Source organism: Henckelia pumila, chromosome 3, assembly GCF_033568475.1.
Source record: "Henckelia pumila isolate YLH828 chromosome 3, ASM3356847v2, whole genome shotgun sequence".
NCBI classification, from domain to species: Eukaryota; Viridiplantae; Streptophyta; class Magnoliopsida; order Lamiales; family Gesneriaceae; genus Henckelia; species Henckelia pumila.
This window is the reverse complement of record NC_133122.1, coordinates 64,141,526-64,158,338: the sequence shown is the minus strand read 5'-3', so window position 1 is coordinate 64,158,338 and position 16,813 is coordinate 64,141,526. Positions and strand designations below refer to the sequence as shown.

At 33.3% G+C, this 16,813-nt stretch overlaps 3 protein-coding genes across 5 annotated transcripts; 1 reads left to right on the top strand and 2 right to left on the bottom strand.

Annotated features, from left to right (window-relative positions):
* Window positions 1–1,273: 1,273 nt before the first annotated feature.
* On the top strand, window positions 1,274–3,152 carry LOC140893300 (uncharacterized). Of its 2 annotated transcripts, none has more exons than XM_073302358.1 (4): window positions 1,274–1,517; window positions 1,712–1,832; window positions 2,288–2,442; window positions 2,871–3,152. In XM_073302358.1, exons 1-4 carry the CDS (start codon window positions 1,290–1,292, stop codon window positions 2,895–2,897), a joined length of 531 nt encoding a protein of 176 aa, XP_073158459.1. In that variant the 5' UTR covers window positions 1,274–1,289; the 3' UTR covers window positions 2,898–3,152. The 2 variants fall into 2 exon arrangements, with proteins under 2 accessions (XP_073158459.1, XP_073158460.1); XM_073302359.1 differs by lacking the exon at window positions 2,871–3,152 and adding an exon at window positions 2,785–2,822.
* Window positions 3,153–4,500: 1,348 nt separating this feature from the next.
* LOC140891415 (serine carboxypeptidase-like) lies at window positions 4,501–6,726 on the bottom strand. 2 transcript variants are annotated; one of them, XM_073299892.1, is made up of 7 exons: window positions 6,375–6,726; window positions 5,935–6,223; window positions 5,701–5,844; window positions 5,453–5,603; window positions 5,277–5,365; window positions 4,918–5,176; window positions 4,501–4,832 (listed from the first exon to the last, which is right to left on the bottom strand). In XM_073299892.1, the coding sequence occupies exons 1-7, from the start codon at window positions 6,719–6,721 to the stop codon at window positions 4,588–4,590; spliced, it is 1,524 nt and encodes a 507-aa protein (XP_073155993.1). In that variant the 5' UTR covers window positions 6,722–6,726; the 3' UTR covers window positions 4,501–4,587. The 2 variants fall into 2 exon arrangements, with proteins under 2 accessions (XP_073155993.1, XP_073155992.1); XM_073299891.1 differs by having other exon boundaries at window positions 5,701–6,223.
* Window positions 6,727–13,501: 6,775 nt separating this feature from the next.
* Window positions 13,502–15,863, bottom strand: LOC140888889 (serine carboxypeptidase-like). Its single transcript, XM_073296594.1, has 7 exons — window positions 15,517–15,863; window positions 15,100–15,388; window positions 14,861–15,004; window positions 14,613–14,763; window positions 14,441–14,529; window positions 14,082–14,340; window positions 13,502–13,996 (listed from the first exon to the last, which is right to left on the bottom strand). Exons 1-7 carry the CDS (start codon window positions 15,861–15,863, stop codon window positions 13,752–13,754), a joined length of 1,524 nt encoding a protein of 507 aa, XP_073152695.1. The 3' UTR covers window positions 13,502–13,751.
* Window positions 15,864–16,813: the final 950 nt, after the last annotated feature.

The window sequence follows — 16,813 nt, the reverse complement described above, 5'->3', positions numbered from 1 at the left end:
AATCTAAGGTTGCGCTTGGATTGAAGGATTTGAAATCAATGGATTTCGATTATAATTTTAGTGTTAACAATGAAATATAGAAAAATCTCAAATTCATAGCTTAATTATTTACACATTACTTAGATGGAGTAAAAAGTATTTTAAATCACCACTTTATTAGATGAACTTGAAATCCATCACAACTACCATGAATTACTATATTAACATTAAAAAAGTGGATTTGATGTTTGTGGTGCTACTTCTCTAAACAACAAAAATGCATTTGAAATTCATGGATTTGAAATACTTCAATCCAAGCGGAGCCTAAGGGTATCCATTGAGCTGCCATTATGCTGAGTTGGAATAAATTAAAGAGCTCCTCCCATAGTGGGAGGAGCTCTTTGCTGTTAGTGTATATATATATATATATATATATATATATATTATTTTGTTGTGTTTTTATCCGTTACTTTATTTATGTATTTATTTTGTTTTTAATTTTAGAATTATAGATATATATAGCCGTTGAATATCAATAAAAATTATATTTATTTTATTTATAATAAATAATATGTTATTTTGTATTAATTAAATTAATCTATTTATATAAATTACATATATATAAAATAAATTTATATTTCTAATATTTAAATTGGAGTGCGGGGTCCATAAAAAAGTTGTTTTAGTTTTTTGTTATAGTGAAGAAGTAGGGAAATTTCGAACTCACCCATTGGGTATTACCCCATTGGTGGTGTGTAGGGTAAGTTAGATCCTACCTATACAGGCACTGTCTTGAGGTAGATCTAACGGTTGACATTTATTAATAAAAGTGGATTTCATTATTTTTTAGTGGACCCCGCATGTATTGATAAATGAGGACCCTTAGATCTATCATGGGAGTAATGCATGTAAAGGTAGGATGAAATAAACCGGTGTGTAGTGATGTGATTGGTTTAAATCATGTGGACCCCACATGATTTTTGTGGGGTCCACATGATTGAATGGGTAGGGTCGAAAGATCCGAGAAGTAGATGAGTTTTTTTGTTTTTGATGTGGCAATAATGTGGCGGAATATGAACCACAAAAAAAAGTGGTTAGATGGGTTTTGGGCCTTTGGCATTGCAGATGCCCTAAGAGGCAAGACTTTCCCGCCCTTCACATGGCGGGCACTAATTTTATTTTATTTTTAAAAAAATTATTCGATATTTTTATTTTCATATATTTTATTATTCTTATTTATTAAATAATTTTTAAAAAACCCGAATTTATTCAGCATTCTGCCATCTTCTTCCCCTTCAGTCATCAGTGCGATGAACTCCGATGAATCCAAAACGAGGAAAAGGCCAATGGTGAGAAACGATTCGCCAGCAACGATAATGTGTACTGTGGTGGCGATCGACCACACCAATTTATGCTACCGAGTTTGCTCCGCCTGTGACAAGACTCTCTCCGATACCTCCGCTGCTTGCAGATACTGCAGTTTTAGCAGCAGTTTCAACCCATTTGCATCTGGTTCCAAGCGCTTCTTTCGTGTTCTTGTTAGTGTTTTCAATTATCTGGGATTGCAAAAGTCTTTAATGTTGCATGATTTATGTACAAAGTTCTGTCTTTTATTGGATTTTTGCTATTTTATTAAAGGTCCATTTTTTGGGTTCTTGAAATTATTTACAGAGACGTGATTTTCTTGGGAAGAGTTTGGATATTATGTCAACTGTTTGGAAAATGTTTGCAGATGTCTATTGCCACGGATACGAAGGTTTTTGTGGTGATAATGTTTGACAGGACTGCAAGAGTGTTGTTTGGCTGCTCGGCAGACGAATTCTTTGAATTTGCCAAGTCTCATCCTCATGCTGGTACGTTTGTTAGTTCCATGCGGACCATGCCAATTCTTGTCTAAATAGCATCATTGAGTTTTTTAATTTTTGCTTTGTATACTACTACTAGTGAATCTTTCTATGAATTATGTGAGATGTAGGAAAGGTGTAACTTACAGCTTGTAAATGTGACTGAACTGTGAATTAAACTTGAAAAGTTAAGTTACTTCTGACTCAGTGATCTATGATATCGTCGAGGAACTATACCATGTTTTTTATTTGGATTCACCCAAATTCACACTATATCTTGAGATTACCTACAATAAAAGTACTGGTATAGTATTAGATTATTCATCTAGTTTTCACGAATCTGTTTATTTTTGGATGCTTGTATTTCATGTTGAGACATATCCTGTTTTCCCATCTGAATGAACATATTGGAATGCCTTTTCAGTTTTAGGACTCATAATATTGACTCATTTTGCTTTTCTCAGCAATGACTGCCGGCAGGGTTCTGGAGGGAGAGATGCTAACTGTGACATTATCAAATCCGAACAATGGAAATGCCCAGCATCAGCGAGTGGTGTCAGTTGTGCCCTTAAGGACTGGTTTTCAACCAGCTATTGAGACTATGAGGGAATTGTACCATGTAAGAGGTGTTCCTTGACAAATTTTATTGCATTGAGTTGTAAAAATATATTCAGCTGGGTAAATTTTTGGACGAGCCTCTGACTCTAGTCATTGTATTATACATGGCTCACTGCTAGCCAATGCAATTCAATGGCTTGCGGAAACTGGTTATCCTATCATCAATGTAACCTTGATTGGTATATTTTCACACTATCCTTCTTTTTTCATGGCACAACTGATGGAATTTATTCTTGTAACATCACCATTCCCTCCAAGTATAAACTCTGTGCAGTTAGATGAGGCCTGTAGCAGGATCTAGTTACAACTGATCTCCTCTTCTTTCCTTCTCAATTTTTTGCAGTGAAATTTGTGAATAAAGAAATGGAAGCTAGATTTTTTCTCTCGGACTTTTTCCGTTGATTCACTTTAACATTTTTGTATCAACAGAAGGTGACGAAAATGGAGGAAATGTAGAGTGTTCATATGGAACAACTGTTATTTCTGTGACTGCATTGTCATAACAATATGTTCACATTGAGTTCCGGAAACAAGTTAAGCTCTCTGATAGTGTTTGTAGCTCGAGTCTTGTGACACTCTATGGTAGAATGATGTGGAAAAGTTTGTGGAAAAACTAGCAGGTAGAGGTTAGCCCGGAGACAAAGAGATTAAATTCTTGAAAATTGTTCTATAGAGGAGACTACATTCATCTATTGATTTGATTGTAGTGTTGATTCTCTATCAACTCAAGGTTGAACATACATTAAGCTCATATTGTATATATAATACACGATATCAGATATTGTACATACAAATATACTAAATAATGGCAAAAAGTGTTGCAGCCAATACATAAGTTTGTTTGAGTTCTGATACGCAATGCAAACGCCAGTTTTATAGCATTTTCGTGTGTGAGACGATTTGATGTAATCTCTCTGTAAAAAATCTAATTACGTTATTTTCTCAATAATTCAAACTTTTAAGATTTAGTATGCCATGTGTTGATTTTTATAATTACTCAAAATTCATTATCAGTCGCGTATCGTTCGATTTTTTGCAGTTTTAGTTTTTTTAATCGGGAGTGTTCATACAACACTATACAATAGCACTACATAACATTGCATTATTATCACATTTGCATTTTTTTTTTGCATCTCCTCTCAAAGAAAGCTTCGCCAATCTCAATAGCCATTTTTCCCCCCAACGATCTATATGCCAAAATCATGTTCCAGTGAATTTTGTATACTTTTTCACGCTGTATATTATTTATCCTTGTCTTTTAATTTTTTATCCATCCTTTGGTTGATACCCCACTGCTGTATACGGGATGCACATGTCAATTTTTCAGAGGTTTTTATGCTAAGATAATTCATGTTTCAAATGGATTATCACAGCATATTTAATCTCTAGAAGCACTGTAAGAAAAGTTTATGCCAGAATGATGGGAAAAAGATATGACATTTTCAAATTTATCTTAACTTAATTTGAAATATGATATTGTTAGTATTATTCACCTGCTGCATTCAAAGCCCCGTGCTTTGCCACTGACCAACAATATTTTTGGAACTTAAAATTCATAACGAAGTTCTTAAGAAAGTTTCTCGCCATGACAGCGAAAAGAAAACGTAATCTTTGCTTTTGCAACCGATTACTTTCTGTTGCTCTATGATGATGCCTATAGGAGAGTATATCTCGAATGACGACTAATATGTTAGCCGAGAGTGTGTCTACTTATTTTCTATACAAGGATTGATTAGGAAATCCTGAGGACGCAAAAAATATTGGATAATTTCTATTTGGATTCACAGAAATCTTACTATATCTGGAGATACCGACGATCATAATACTGGTTTAGGATTAGATTCGTTCTTGTTTTCGTGGATCTGTTTATTTTGGATGCTTAAATCTAAACGTTGAGACCATATTCTGTTTTTCCATCTGAATATACATAATGGACTGCCTTTTTCTGGCTCTTTTCATTGGCTCATCTTACTCTCCCCAAAAATGACAGAATGCAAGTCATCAGATAAATACGGCACTGTATTTTTGCTAAAGTTTTCATTCATGTAGATTAGTTACACAAATACATCAGCAGGATATCTGTCGGGCTTCTGTGTATCAAAGTAGGATGCTATTCTTATTATATATCTCCATTAATGGTGGCAAATCACAAATAACCTGCCTGACTCAAGGGGCTTTGGCCTTTCATCCACCTTGTTATCATTTCTAAAGAATTTTTAGGCTGATCCATCGGAACCATATGACCGGCGTTGTGCACTTTCAGAAAAGCAAGTGGTCCATATCCTTTCTGCAATCCAGCCTCTGCACCATCTACGGTGAATGGAGCCGTGGATGCTGCTAAGTATTTCTTCTGCCCCGACCATTTCATGGCGTCAAGCCAGTTCGAGTTCCCTGCCCAAATCACACGAATACATTGTAAAATGTCCCAATGAGATGTGTAGTACTTTCAGAAGCTCTATGCTGGAGTCTTTCTTACCGAGCCAGTTGCATATCAGATCATATTCTCCAGCATACACAAGTAACTTGATCCCATCCTCCAACAGTGCAGGTATTCCTACTTCAAGATTTCTCATCCAGTCTCCGAGCATAGCGTAGTACACTGTGATGCTGCATGAGACGAACTCTATGTCACCAACACCAAGAGCGATTTTGACGGGTTCCAGTCGCAGAAATCGCTCCAGGTTAGAGAAGTCGTAGCACATGCGACCCTTGCACTTCTTTCTTATATCATAATGCTGCACATGCCACACGAGTTAAAATGCTTCTTGTAGTTAAACAGTGTATCTTGTTCTCAAGAGACATGATAAGTACATGTCAAAGAATATTATAGCTTACATTTATTCCGTCGTTAGTGAATGTTATGTTGAAGAAGATGTCATTGCAAAGTTCTTGTGCCTGGTAACATTTAGGTCCACCATCTGGGCCTAAAGAACAGCAATAGACAGCAAAGTTATTTTTATCGTCGTCGATATATATGGAAACACATGGAAGGCTGAAGTTTAAAGTAATACCACAAAGTTTAGCTGCTTTTGCACATTGTAAAACATCTGGTTTCAAGCTATCGTACTCATCCTGTGTGAGTAGTTTCATTTTCAAAGCAAAATCGGTGTACGCTTGATATTGGATTTCTGGGTTAGTTAATCCATTTCCTATGGCCATTCCCTGCCAAATAAGAATTCGGATCCGTAAAAACAACTTTCTGACTATATGATATTCAATGGCAGCAACATACAGAACTACTTGAGAAGCACATAAAAACCTTTAAATTGATATGAATGCCTTCTTTGTCTTTGTTTCCTTTATTAATTCGAGAAGCCAACGCAGGAATATAGTGCCCCGCATAAGATTCTCCGGTTATGTAGAAATCATTCCCTGCAAACTTTGGATGCCCCTTGAAAAACTCCTGACAGTAGACATCATAAGACTCTTTAGATATTAAGAAATCATAATTCCTTGTATTCATAAAATGGAGAATCATGATATTGAAAAAGACCTGCAAGAAGTCATATAGATCATTGCTAACACCTTCCTCATTTTCTCTAATGTCAGCATCGGCAGAACTGTAACTAAAGCCGGTCCCCGTTGGTTGGTCGACGTATATAATATTGGATACCTTATCCCATCCAAACTTGTTCCATGTTAAGGAGAGGTTCTTTGTTATTTTGAAGGGGCCATTTTCATAAAATAAAGCTATTTCACTGCCGCACCCTGGTCCTCCTGTTAGCCACACGACTACAGGATCCTTGCTGCTGTTTCTTGATTCGAAGAAAAAGTAGAACATCCTGCCAATGTTATATCAAGAAAACAGAGTAAAAAAAAACGAAGGTGATTGATTTGGCTCAAAAATCATGGGGCTGATCCAGGAAAGTAATCGGTCTGATCATATTTTCGTGTCGCGAAATCTGTATTTAAAAGTGTCAAGCAACAATATACCTTGCAGCTTTGGAATGCTTTATTCTATAGTAGCCAGCATGATGACCCAAGTCAGAGATAGATCCTCTTGTTTCCAAAACAAATGGTAACTTAATCTTCCTTTCGACGATCCTCGATTCGTTATCGAATCTGTATCCGGAAACTTCCCCGACATGATTGTTCATACCATGCTTTGGGGACAAGTTGAATGATCTGATGAGCCTTTCTGCCTGAGACTCTGGTTTTGGAGATTTCAGATTGGAAAAATGATCGTCGTTGAAGGTTCTTGCTAATGAAAATGTTGCAGAAATTAAGAACACAGAGACAAATGTGAAATGGTAACAATGGTGAAGAAATGTTGAAGCCATCAGAGATCCTTTGTTCATGAGTGAGTTCTGAGCAGCACTACAAAGGCCAGTTTTTATAGCATTTTTTGTGTGAAAGAAACAAGTTTTAAGGTAATACTCCTTTTATATAATCATCAATCATGCAATTTTTAAAAGAAAATCTCAAAATTTTTAAATCTTAGTGTGACATTTATTGATTTTTCTAATTATTTAATTTTGTCTAATTTTCTAAATATCACATGTCTTCTTGATTAAATTGTCATGTTGGAAAAATCTCAAGTGTTGTAATATAAAATTGAAAATTTTGTATCTATTGTGTGAATTTCTTACGTTTGACTTTTTAATTTTCAAAATATGATATATTAGTCGGCAGTGGCACCTTTAAAATTATTCTTTTCAAAATAGTAACGATACCAAATTTTATACTAATTTAGTTGATTCTCTTATTAAAGTACTGTAGTGAAACCAATTGTGAATTGATGGATTAATATATTTTATGTTATGCAGTGTGAAACGGAAATCATTGAAGTACAGAGACTATAGTACATAAATTTTTTACCAACTGTTTTGGTCTTGATTTTCTGATAATTTTTCCAGATTTTCTTAATTAGAGTGAAATCAGATATAGGTTAGGTCATCTTGAAAATTCTAAACTCGCAACTATTTTAACTTTCATAGTTTCATGTTTCAAATAAGTTATATGACTCATATATCTATATCCATGAAACAAGTCGATCCATCCATGATTGGAGTGAAAAAGTAATAATTTTAATATAAAAAATATTTTTTTTTATGAGTCAGATAAAAGATATATCTCACAAAATTGTTTCGGGAGACAATCTCATTAGTGTTTTTGTATTCAAATATTCTAGGTTCTGTAAAATTCCAATTGTAAATGTTGACTGTAACTTAGGAAATCCTATATTATTAATAAGAAGGTGGTCCAAATTATTCATGAACATAGCACAAGTAAATGATAGAAATTTTTTTTTGACAATATCATTATGTATACTCATTTTAAGATTGCTGAAGGCCACGATTGAGCTCTGAATACGATTTTCTTCGAGAAGTTGTCCTTCATTCAGTGCGAGACCATCCCATAAATTTATTGTGATAGTTTGTAGTCTGCAATAAACAATATTTAGAAATAATTGTCGAATTAGGTGATTATATTTTATGAACTTACATTGTGTTCATCAGAATTACTTCCCTTATATAACCAAAATTGATTTTGTATTGTCTTTCATAACTGGTAGCTTTTTTGGCTTTCATCAAAATTCCAATAACATATGCACAAAATGAGATAGACTTTAAACAAACTCATCATTTTTCTCATATATTTAAAATAATAATAATAATTGCAGAGACATTTACCATGTTCATTATCAGTGACTGACAGGGGCGGAGCCATGATTAAATATTGAGGGGGGCAGTAACAATATTGAGAAAGTTAAAAAAAAAGTTATCATATATAACAATAAAATTTAAATACGTTATAGTTTAATCAAATAATAATCAATATTCATCATTAATGAAGATTATGAAATACATCGTTACTTTTCTAATAAATTAGAATTTAGAACGTGTCTCTTGCATCTCAAGAAAAAATCTACTAAATTTTTTTGAGCAACTAGCTTCTCAATATATATCAACAATAGTCATTAAGAATATTATTTATTTAAATATGACACATTTTAATAGAAAGAAAATCTATCAATTTCAAGTTTTACTTTGTATCATAATGATCATTTTATCTAGTAATAGAAAGTTAATATCAATGAAGTTTTTTTGTTTAAAACAAACATGTCTTACTAAAATTTAAAAGTGGATTAGAATTCAAGATAACAAAGAAAGATGGAAAATCCTCACATAAAAGTAAGATGAAGGGAGGAAAGAGACAAAAAATTGGAGTCAACAGATATATCATGTTTCTAATTAGTTTTGTAGAATTAGTTTAAAAATTTAAAGATGCATTAACTATTATTATATTAATTAGACTTTAGATATTAACTACAAGGAGTATTCATACAATAACTAAAAACTGTCATTATTATTATTTGGATCGATTTAGGAAATTTTGATTTTTGTGATGAAAAAAACCAAAAAATAATATAATATAATAAAATTATAATATATATATATATATATATATATATATATATATGGGTTGGGTGGGTGGGGGTTGGGGGCCAAAAGACAATGTCCCTCTGCCCCTGGTGACTGATTTGTTTTTATATAAGCAAACTCTTTAAAGTCGAAGTTCAGGCTGTCATAGGTTAACTGGTCGTGTCTCGCTTACAGTTGGTATTTGTTGCACAAAAATATTATAATGTTGTATTGTATATTTGGAAAATTAGAAATTTTTTTGACTGGAAAAAATTAAAAATTGTATTACTCTAAATAATATTAAATTATCGAAGTTCTTATCCAAACAAAAATATTTATTTATTTATTTTTATTACATTGAAGAGAATCTATGTTACGCAAGATCCATCGCTATAGATATCAAACGTCTTTTGGATTCTCAGAGTAACAATTTTATAAGCCATGTGAGGCGCTCTGCAAATCGGGTGACTCATTCTATTGCTCATTTTCCTATTTTCTTGGGAGACTGAAGATTTTGTTTTTTGGTTGATTTATTTTGTAACTCGGGACCTATTGATTGATTAATAAATTACAAGAAGTTAACCTTAAAAAAATGTTTAATGATTTAACAAAAATTTTGTATATCCCCAATTTTTATAATATTTTTATCTATTATTGTTGTTAATTTTAAATTTTTAGCATCATTATAATTATTAGCTTACATGATTTATTATGATTCGTTTTCAAATCATAAAAAATAAACTATTTATCAAGATTTTTTAAAAAAAAAAGGAAAAAAAAACTCGATAACAAATCTAAGAGGCGAGACTTGAATTCCCGCCCCTTCACATCGCCGCCACTAATTTTATTTTATTTTTTAAAAAAATTAGTATTTCACCATGCACAGATTATATATCATCTATAATATAATTAAATTAGATAATATAAAAATTTTGAATATAAAATTAAAATGTAAAATTTTTTAATTCTACAGTAAGTAATAAGAATAATGTTAAAAAAATACTTTTAAAAATTAAAAAAAAAAACTCTTTAAAAAAACTTTTATTGTATATGTATATAAATATATGAAAGTTTTAAGTGTGCTTTTTTTTCGAATCTTAAAATATGTTTTAAAATTAAAAATATTGTATAATTTATATATACATGTATATTCAATATTTATCGGGTATTTTAAATGTTTTATTGATAGTATGATATATATTTTGTATATAAATATATTTATACACATATATATGGTAAATATGCAACATTCTGTATTTCTTAGGATTGTTTTTTACATTAGACCCATCATGTGATCTATATATCAATGTATATTTAATATTTATCGGGTATTTTTAATGTTTATTGATATTATGATACATGTGTGTATAAATATATTTACACATACATGATAAATTAGCAATATTATGTAATATATATATATATATATATATATATTTTGTGTGTGTGTGTGTGTATATATATATATATATATACATATTTTAAAAGTTCACTTTGTTAGGATCGAAATACGTGTGTAGAGGGGGGTGAATACACACTTAAAAATATTTTAGAGCTACAATAGCTCGTTCTTGAAATGTTCAAAAATAAACCGAGCACCGATGAATTATATCGAGTTTGGTTTTCAAACCAAGTGAAATACACTCGAAATAATCCTTCGTAGAAACCGAATAAACATTTTGAAAGTCATGCAAGTTCAAATGACAAAAACAGTTTGGTTGAAGCATTTTATCAAACACTTTGTATGCTCTATTTTGGTCTATGAAGAACACATAAAATGCTTCAACAATGCATCTTAAAAACAGTGGCAATAAGAAAGTAAATGCAATAAACAAATAGACACGAATTTGTTTATGGATGTTCGGAGCTCAATCTCCTACGTCACCTCTTCTTCCACCTCGGAAGGATCCACTAGAAGAGTTTGATTTATACAACCCATTTGTATAAACCCAATCCGATTTAGGGCTTACCCATTGCCAAAACAAGAACTCCTAGTCACTCTCGATTGTAGGCCTCAACCTCACAATCCACATAATGTTTTACATCTTTATGTCAAAACTACAAACACAAACTTTAATGTCTTTGTGCTAAGACTCTCACTCAACTAATCTTGCAAAGCATGTCTCTCATATGTGTGTAAGTGAGCTCTCTTCAACTCATATGCGAAGATATTGAACATGGAAGAGTGTTCTATAAAGTGGGTTTGATGTAGATGATTTAACGTTGAAAGCTCATCTCTTCTTCTTCTTCCTCACACCTTGGGCTTGCTCTCATTCTAGCTTCTTTTTCTTCTATAATCTGCCCATTCTTTTAATCTCATTCCCAAGCTTGTGTTTGATCTTCAAAGTATTGTATTTATAAGCTCCAAGAATGATTTGAACGTTAGATTCAAGAATATGACCGTTTGAGATGTTTTTGGACAATTTCTGGAGTTGCAACGGTCATATTTGAGTTGTTGTCAATTTTCTGAGTTCGAGCTGATTTTACTGTTCATCGGGCTGGTTTGACCGATTCGATCTGGTCAAACTCATCTGGTCTGGTCAAGCTTTGATCTGGTCTGGTCCGACTTTGATCTGGTCGAACTTTGATCTGGTCTGGTACAATTGATCTGGTATAGAGGAACTTCGATCTGGTCTTGTTCACTTGATCTGGTTTGGTCATGTTTCATCTGATCTGTTCATTTGATTATATCTCTTGATTCGCTGATTTTTGGGCAAGGTAATGAACATAAAAGTTGTAGCCCTTTGTCTTGGCTTTCCACGGAATCAAGAATCACTCAATTTCGAGTTCGTATGTGAAAGATATACTCAAAATACTAAGTTGTATCAGAAATTATGTTCTGCAGAATTTCAGTGCAGATCCCGAAACTTCATCTCGATTTATCAGCTTCTTACACTCCGATTCAGATTTAGCTGGTTGAAGATGATTTGTAGATTATTGTCTTAGCTTCGTAACACATACTGACTCATCCCGTTTGGATAAGCGAGCTGTAAGTTATGGCCAAAATACCAAAGCTGGTATGTTTGATCTGGTTGATGTAGCTTTGATCTGATTTGCATCCAGATCGATGTTGCAACCAACGTTTTGCCTTGATACCGTCCGAATTAATTGATCTGACCTGAAATATGACTTGTAGATATTTTAGTAAGATTTCCAACCGTTTTGGCCTCAAGTCATTTGGATCACCGAGCTATGAGATATGATCAATTTACTGAACTGCGTCAGCTTGAGTAACTTGATTTCCAGCTCAAACCTTTCAACTTTGATCTACTATCTACAACACTTGATTAAACATGTTAGAAACACAATAACAAGTTTTGTTATCATCAAAATCAAGATTGTTTGTGTTTCACAACCCAACAACTTTAATTGTAATTATAAGTGTTTTCAAATTGAAAAAATTATATATTTTTCAGACACGTAGAATTGGAATTGTTTGTAAATATTCTTTGTAATTTAAAATGAATATATATGTATATAAATATATGTCAATATTACCGAATTTTTAATTTTGTACAAGAATATTGCTATTAGATGAGGAATACCAGCACCACTTCGAAATTGCATTGTTATCACATTTGCGTATTTTTTGCATCTCCTCTCAAAGAAAGCTCCGTCTATCTCAATAGCCATTTTCCCCCCAACAATCTATATGCCCAAATCATATTCCAATGAATATTGTATACTTTTTTCATGCTGTATATTATTTATCCTTGTCTTTTAATTTTTTTTTATCCATCCTTTGATTGATATCCCACTGCTGTATACCGGATGCACATGTCAATTTTACGAAGTTTTTTATGCTAGTATAATTCATGTTTCAAGTGGATTGTGACAGCATGTTTAGTCTCTAGAAGCACTGTAAAAGTTTATGCCAGAATGATAGGAAAAAAGATTTTACATTTTCAAATTTATCTTAAACTTAATTTGAAATATCATATTGTTGGTGTTATTCACCTGCTGCATTCGAATCCCTTGTTTTGCATCATGAGCGTCAAGAACATGGATGTTTAACCGAAAGGCCAAAATCGAGTTTTCGTATCGTGCCTCATTTTCAAGGTGCCACTGCACTAGGAGACAGACCAACAATATTTTTGGAACTTAAAATTGATAATGAGGTTCTGAGGAAAGTTTCTGGCCATGAATTGTTGTGACCTCAATTTATATGTAGAGATAATTGAAGAATAAAATAGAAATATTTTGAATTAAACCGAGAGAATAATCTCCGTACAAAAACTTTCGTTCTTCCCTAGCTTCGGCTAGTATTACTCACAATGGAAAAATAATCAGTACCATTAACTCAATGCAACCAACCCCTACCTTTGCCCCTTTTCCCGAGGGGCTCCTTCTAGAATTCTCTTCTTAACAAGATTATGGGTTTGACCCAATATATTACAGCCCATGACAAAATCATCCTTTAAGTCCCATGAACTTGAGTTCATAAGTTGAATACTAAAAAAAAAAAAAGTAATCATTCATTGCTCTTGTTATGGATTACTTTGTGTTGCTCTGTGATGATGACTACATCTCGAATGACAACTAATCTGTTAGTTGAGAGTGTGTCAACTTTATTTTCTATACAAGGATTGATTTGGAAATCCTCGAGGACGCAATATTGTATAATTTATATTTAACGACGTTCAAAATATACTGGTTTAACATTTGATTCGTTCTTGTTTTCGCGGATCTGTTTATTTTTGGGTTCTTAAATCTAATGTTGAGACCATATTCTGTTTTTCCATATGAATACATATTGGACTGCCTTTTTCTGACTCTTTTCATTGGCTCATCTTACTTTCACCAAAAATTACAGAATGCAAATCATCAGATATATACGGCACTGTATTGTGGCTAAAGTTTTCATTCATATAGATTAGTCACACAAATACATCAGCAGGTTATCTGTCGGGGTTCTGTGTATATATATCTCATTAATGGTGGCAAATCACAAATAACCTGCCTGACTCAAGGGGCTGTGGCCTTTCATCCACCTTGTTAGCATTTCTAAAGAATTTTTAGGCTGATCCATCGGAACCATATGACCGGCGTTGTGCACTTTCAAAAAAGCAAGTGGTCCATATCCTTTCTGCAATCCAGCCTCTGCACCATCTACGGTGAATGGAACCGTGGATGCCGCCAAGTATTTCTTCTGTCCCGACCATTTCATGGCGTCAAGCCAGTTCGAGTTCCCTGCCCAAATCACACGAATACATTGTAAAATGTCCCATTGAGATGTGTAGTAATTTCAGAAGCTAGATGCCGGAGTTTTTCTTACCGAGCCAGTTGCATATCAGATCATATTCTCCAGCATACACAAGTAACTTGATCCCATCCTCCAACAGTGCAGGTATTCCTACATCAAGATTTCTCATCCAGTCTCCGGCCATAGCGTAGTACACCGTGGCGCTGCATGAGACGAACTCTATGTCACCAACACCAAGAGCGATTTTGACGGGTTCCAGTTCCAGAAACCGCTCCAGGTTAGAGAAGTCGTAGCACAGGAAACCCTTACACTTCTTTCTTATATCATAGTACTGGACATGCCATACGAGTTAAAATGCTTCTTGTAGTTAAACAGTGTATTTTGTTCTCAAGAGACATGATAAGCACATGTCAAAGAATAATATAACTTACATTTATTCCCATGTTAATTAATTTTATGTTTGAGAAGATGGAATTGCAAAGTTCGCGTGCATACAAACATTTACTTCGATCATCTTGGCCTAAAGAACAGCAATAGACATCAGAGTTATTTTTATTGTCATCGATATGGAAACACATGGAAGGTTGAAGTTTAAAGTAATACCACAAAGTTTAGCTTCTTTTGCACATTGTAAAACTTTTGGTTTAAAGCTATCGTACTCATCCTGTGTGAGTAGTTTCATTTTCAAAGCAAAATCAGTGTACGCTTGATATTGGATTTCTGGGTTAGTGAATCCATTACCTATGGCCATTCCCTGCGAAATAAGAATTCGAATCCGTAAAAACAACTTTCTGACTAGATGTTATTCAATGGCAGCAACATACAGAACTACTTGAGAAGCACATAAAAACCTTTAAATTGATATGAATGCCTTCTTTGTCTTTGTTTCCTTTATTAATTCGAGAAGCCAACGCAGGAATATAGTGCCCCGCATAAGATTCTCCGGTTATGTAGAAATCATTCCCTGCGAACTTTGGATGCCCCTTGAAAAACTCCTGACAGTCATCATAAAACTCTTTTGATATTAAGAAATCAAGAATCATAATTCGTATTATTTCATGAAATGGAGAATCATGATATTGAGAAAGACCTGCAAGAAGTCATATAGATCATTGCTAACATCTTCCTCATTGTGTCTAATGTCAGCATCGGCAGAACTGTAGCTAAAACCGGTCCCGGTTGGTTGGTCGACGTATATAATATTGGATACCTTATCCCATCCAAACTTGTTCCATGTTAAGGAGAGGTTCTTTGTTATTTTGAAGGGGCCATTTTCATAAAATAAAGCTATTTCACTGCTGCATCCTGGTCCTCCTGTTAGCCACACGACTACAGGATCCTTGCTGCTGTTTCTTGATTCAAAGAAAAAGTAGAACATCCTGCAGCCAATGTTATATCAAGAAAACATGTGGAAAAAAAAATTAAGGCGATTGATTTGGCTCAAAAATCATGGGATTGATCCAGGAAAGTCGAAATCCGTATTTAAAAGTGTCAAGCAACAATATACCTTGCAGCTTCGGAATGCTGTATTCTATAGTAGCCAGCATGATGACCCAAGTCAGAGATAGATCCTCTTGTTTCCAAAACAAATGGAAATTTAATCTTCCTTTCGACGATCCTCGATTCGTTAGCGAATCTGTACCCGGAAACTTCCCCGACATGATTGTTCATACCATGCTTTGGGGACAAGTTGAATGATCTGATGAGCCTTTCTGCCTGAGACTCTGTTTTTCGAGATTTCAGAGTGGAAAAATGATCGTCGTTGAAGGTTCTTGCTAATGAAAATGTTGCAGAAATTAAGAACACAGAGACAAATGTGAAAAGGTAACAATGGTGAAGAAATGTGCAAGCCATTAGAGTTCCTTTGTTCATGATTGAGTTCTGAGCAGCACTACAAAGGCCAGTTTTTATAGCATTTTTTGTGAGAAAGAAAATGTTTTAAGGTAATACTCCTTTTATATAATCATCAATCATGCAATTTTTAAAAGAAATTCTCAAAATTTTCACATCTATTGTGTGAATTTCTTACGTTTGGCTCTTTAATTTTCAAAATATGATATATTAGTTGTATCTTTAAAATTATTCTTTTCAAAATAATAACGATACCAAATTTTATACTAATTTAGTTGATTCTCCTATTAAAGTACTGTAGTGAAATCAATTAATGGATTAAATTTTATGTTATGCAGTGTGAAACGGAAATTATTGAAGTATAGAGTACATCAATTTTTTACCAACTATTTTGGTCTTGATTTTCTGATAATTTTTCCGGATTTTCTTAATTAGAGTGAAATCAGATTAGGTTAGGTTATCTTATAAATTCTAAACTTGCGATTATTTTAACTTTCATAGTTTCATGTTTGAAATAATTCATATCACTCACATATCTATATCCACGAAATGGGTCGATCCATCCATGATTGGAGTGAAAAATAATAATTTTTAACATAAAAATTAAATATTTTTTTATGAGTCAGGTAGAAGATATATCTCACAAAATTGTTTCGTGAGGCAATCTCATTAGTGTTTTTGTATTCAAATATTTTGGGTTCTGTAAAATTCCAGTTGTAAATGTTGACTGTAACTTAAGAAATCCTGGATTATTAATAAGAAGGTGATCCAAATTATTCATGAACATAGCACAAGTAAATTATAGAAATTTTTTTGACAATATCATTATGTATACTCATTTTAAGATTGCAGAAGGCCACGAGTGAGTTCTGAATACGATTTCTTCGAGAAGTTGTCCTCATTCAGTGCGAGATCATCCCATGAGTTTATTGTGATAGTTTGTAGTCTACAAA

Excerpts from the sequence above, each read along its gene's own strand:
- LOC140891415 (XM_073299891.1), bottom strand. The coding sequence starts at position 6,721 with ATGGCTTCAACATTTCTTCACCATTGTTACCATTTCACATTTGTCTCT. Across the intron at positions 5,177-5,276 it reads TCACTAACGACGGAATAAAT|CATTATGATATAAGAAAGAA; the intron begins GTAAGCTATAAT and ends TGGCATGTGCAG. Across the intron at positions 4,833-4,917 it reads TCTGATATGCAACTGGCTCG|GGAACTCGAACTGGCTTGAC; the intron begins GTAAGAAAGACT and ends TGATTTGGGCAG.
- LOC140888889 (XM_073296594.1), bottom strand. The coding sequence starts at position 15,863 with ATGGCTTGCACATTTCTTCACCATTGTTACCTTTTCACATTTGTCTCT. Across the intron at positions 14,764-14,860 it reads GCATTCATATCAATTTAAAG|GGAATGGCCATAGGTAATGG; the intron begins GTTTTTATGTGC and ends CTTATTTCGCAG. Across the intron at positions 14,530-14,612 it reads AAAAGAAGCTAAACTTTGTG|GCCAAGATGATCGAAGTAAA; the intron begins GTATTACTTTAA and ends GCTGTTCTTTAG.
- LOC140893300 (XM_073302358.1), top strand. The coding sequence starts at position 1,290 with ATGAACTCCGATGAATCCAAAACGAGGAAAAGGCCAATGGTGAGAAAC. Across the intron at positions 1,518-1,711 it reads AGCGCTTCTTTCGTGTTCTT|ATGTCTATTGCCACGGATAC; the intron begins GTTAGTGTTTTC and ends AAATGTTTGCAG. Across the intron at positions 2,443-2,870 it reads CTATGAGGGAATTGTACCAT|AAGGTGACGAAAATGGAGGA; the intron begins GTAAGAGGTGTT and ends TTGTATCAACAG.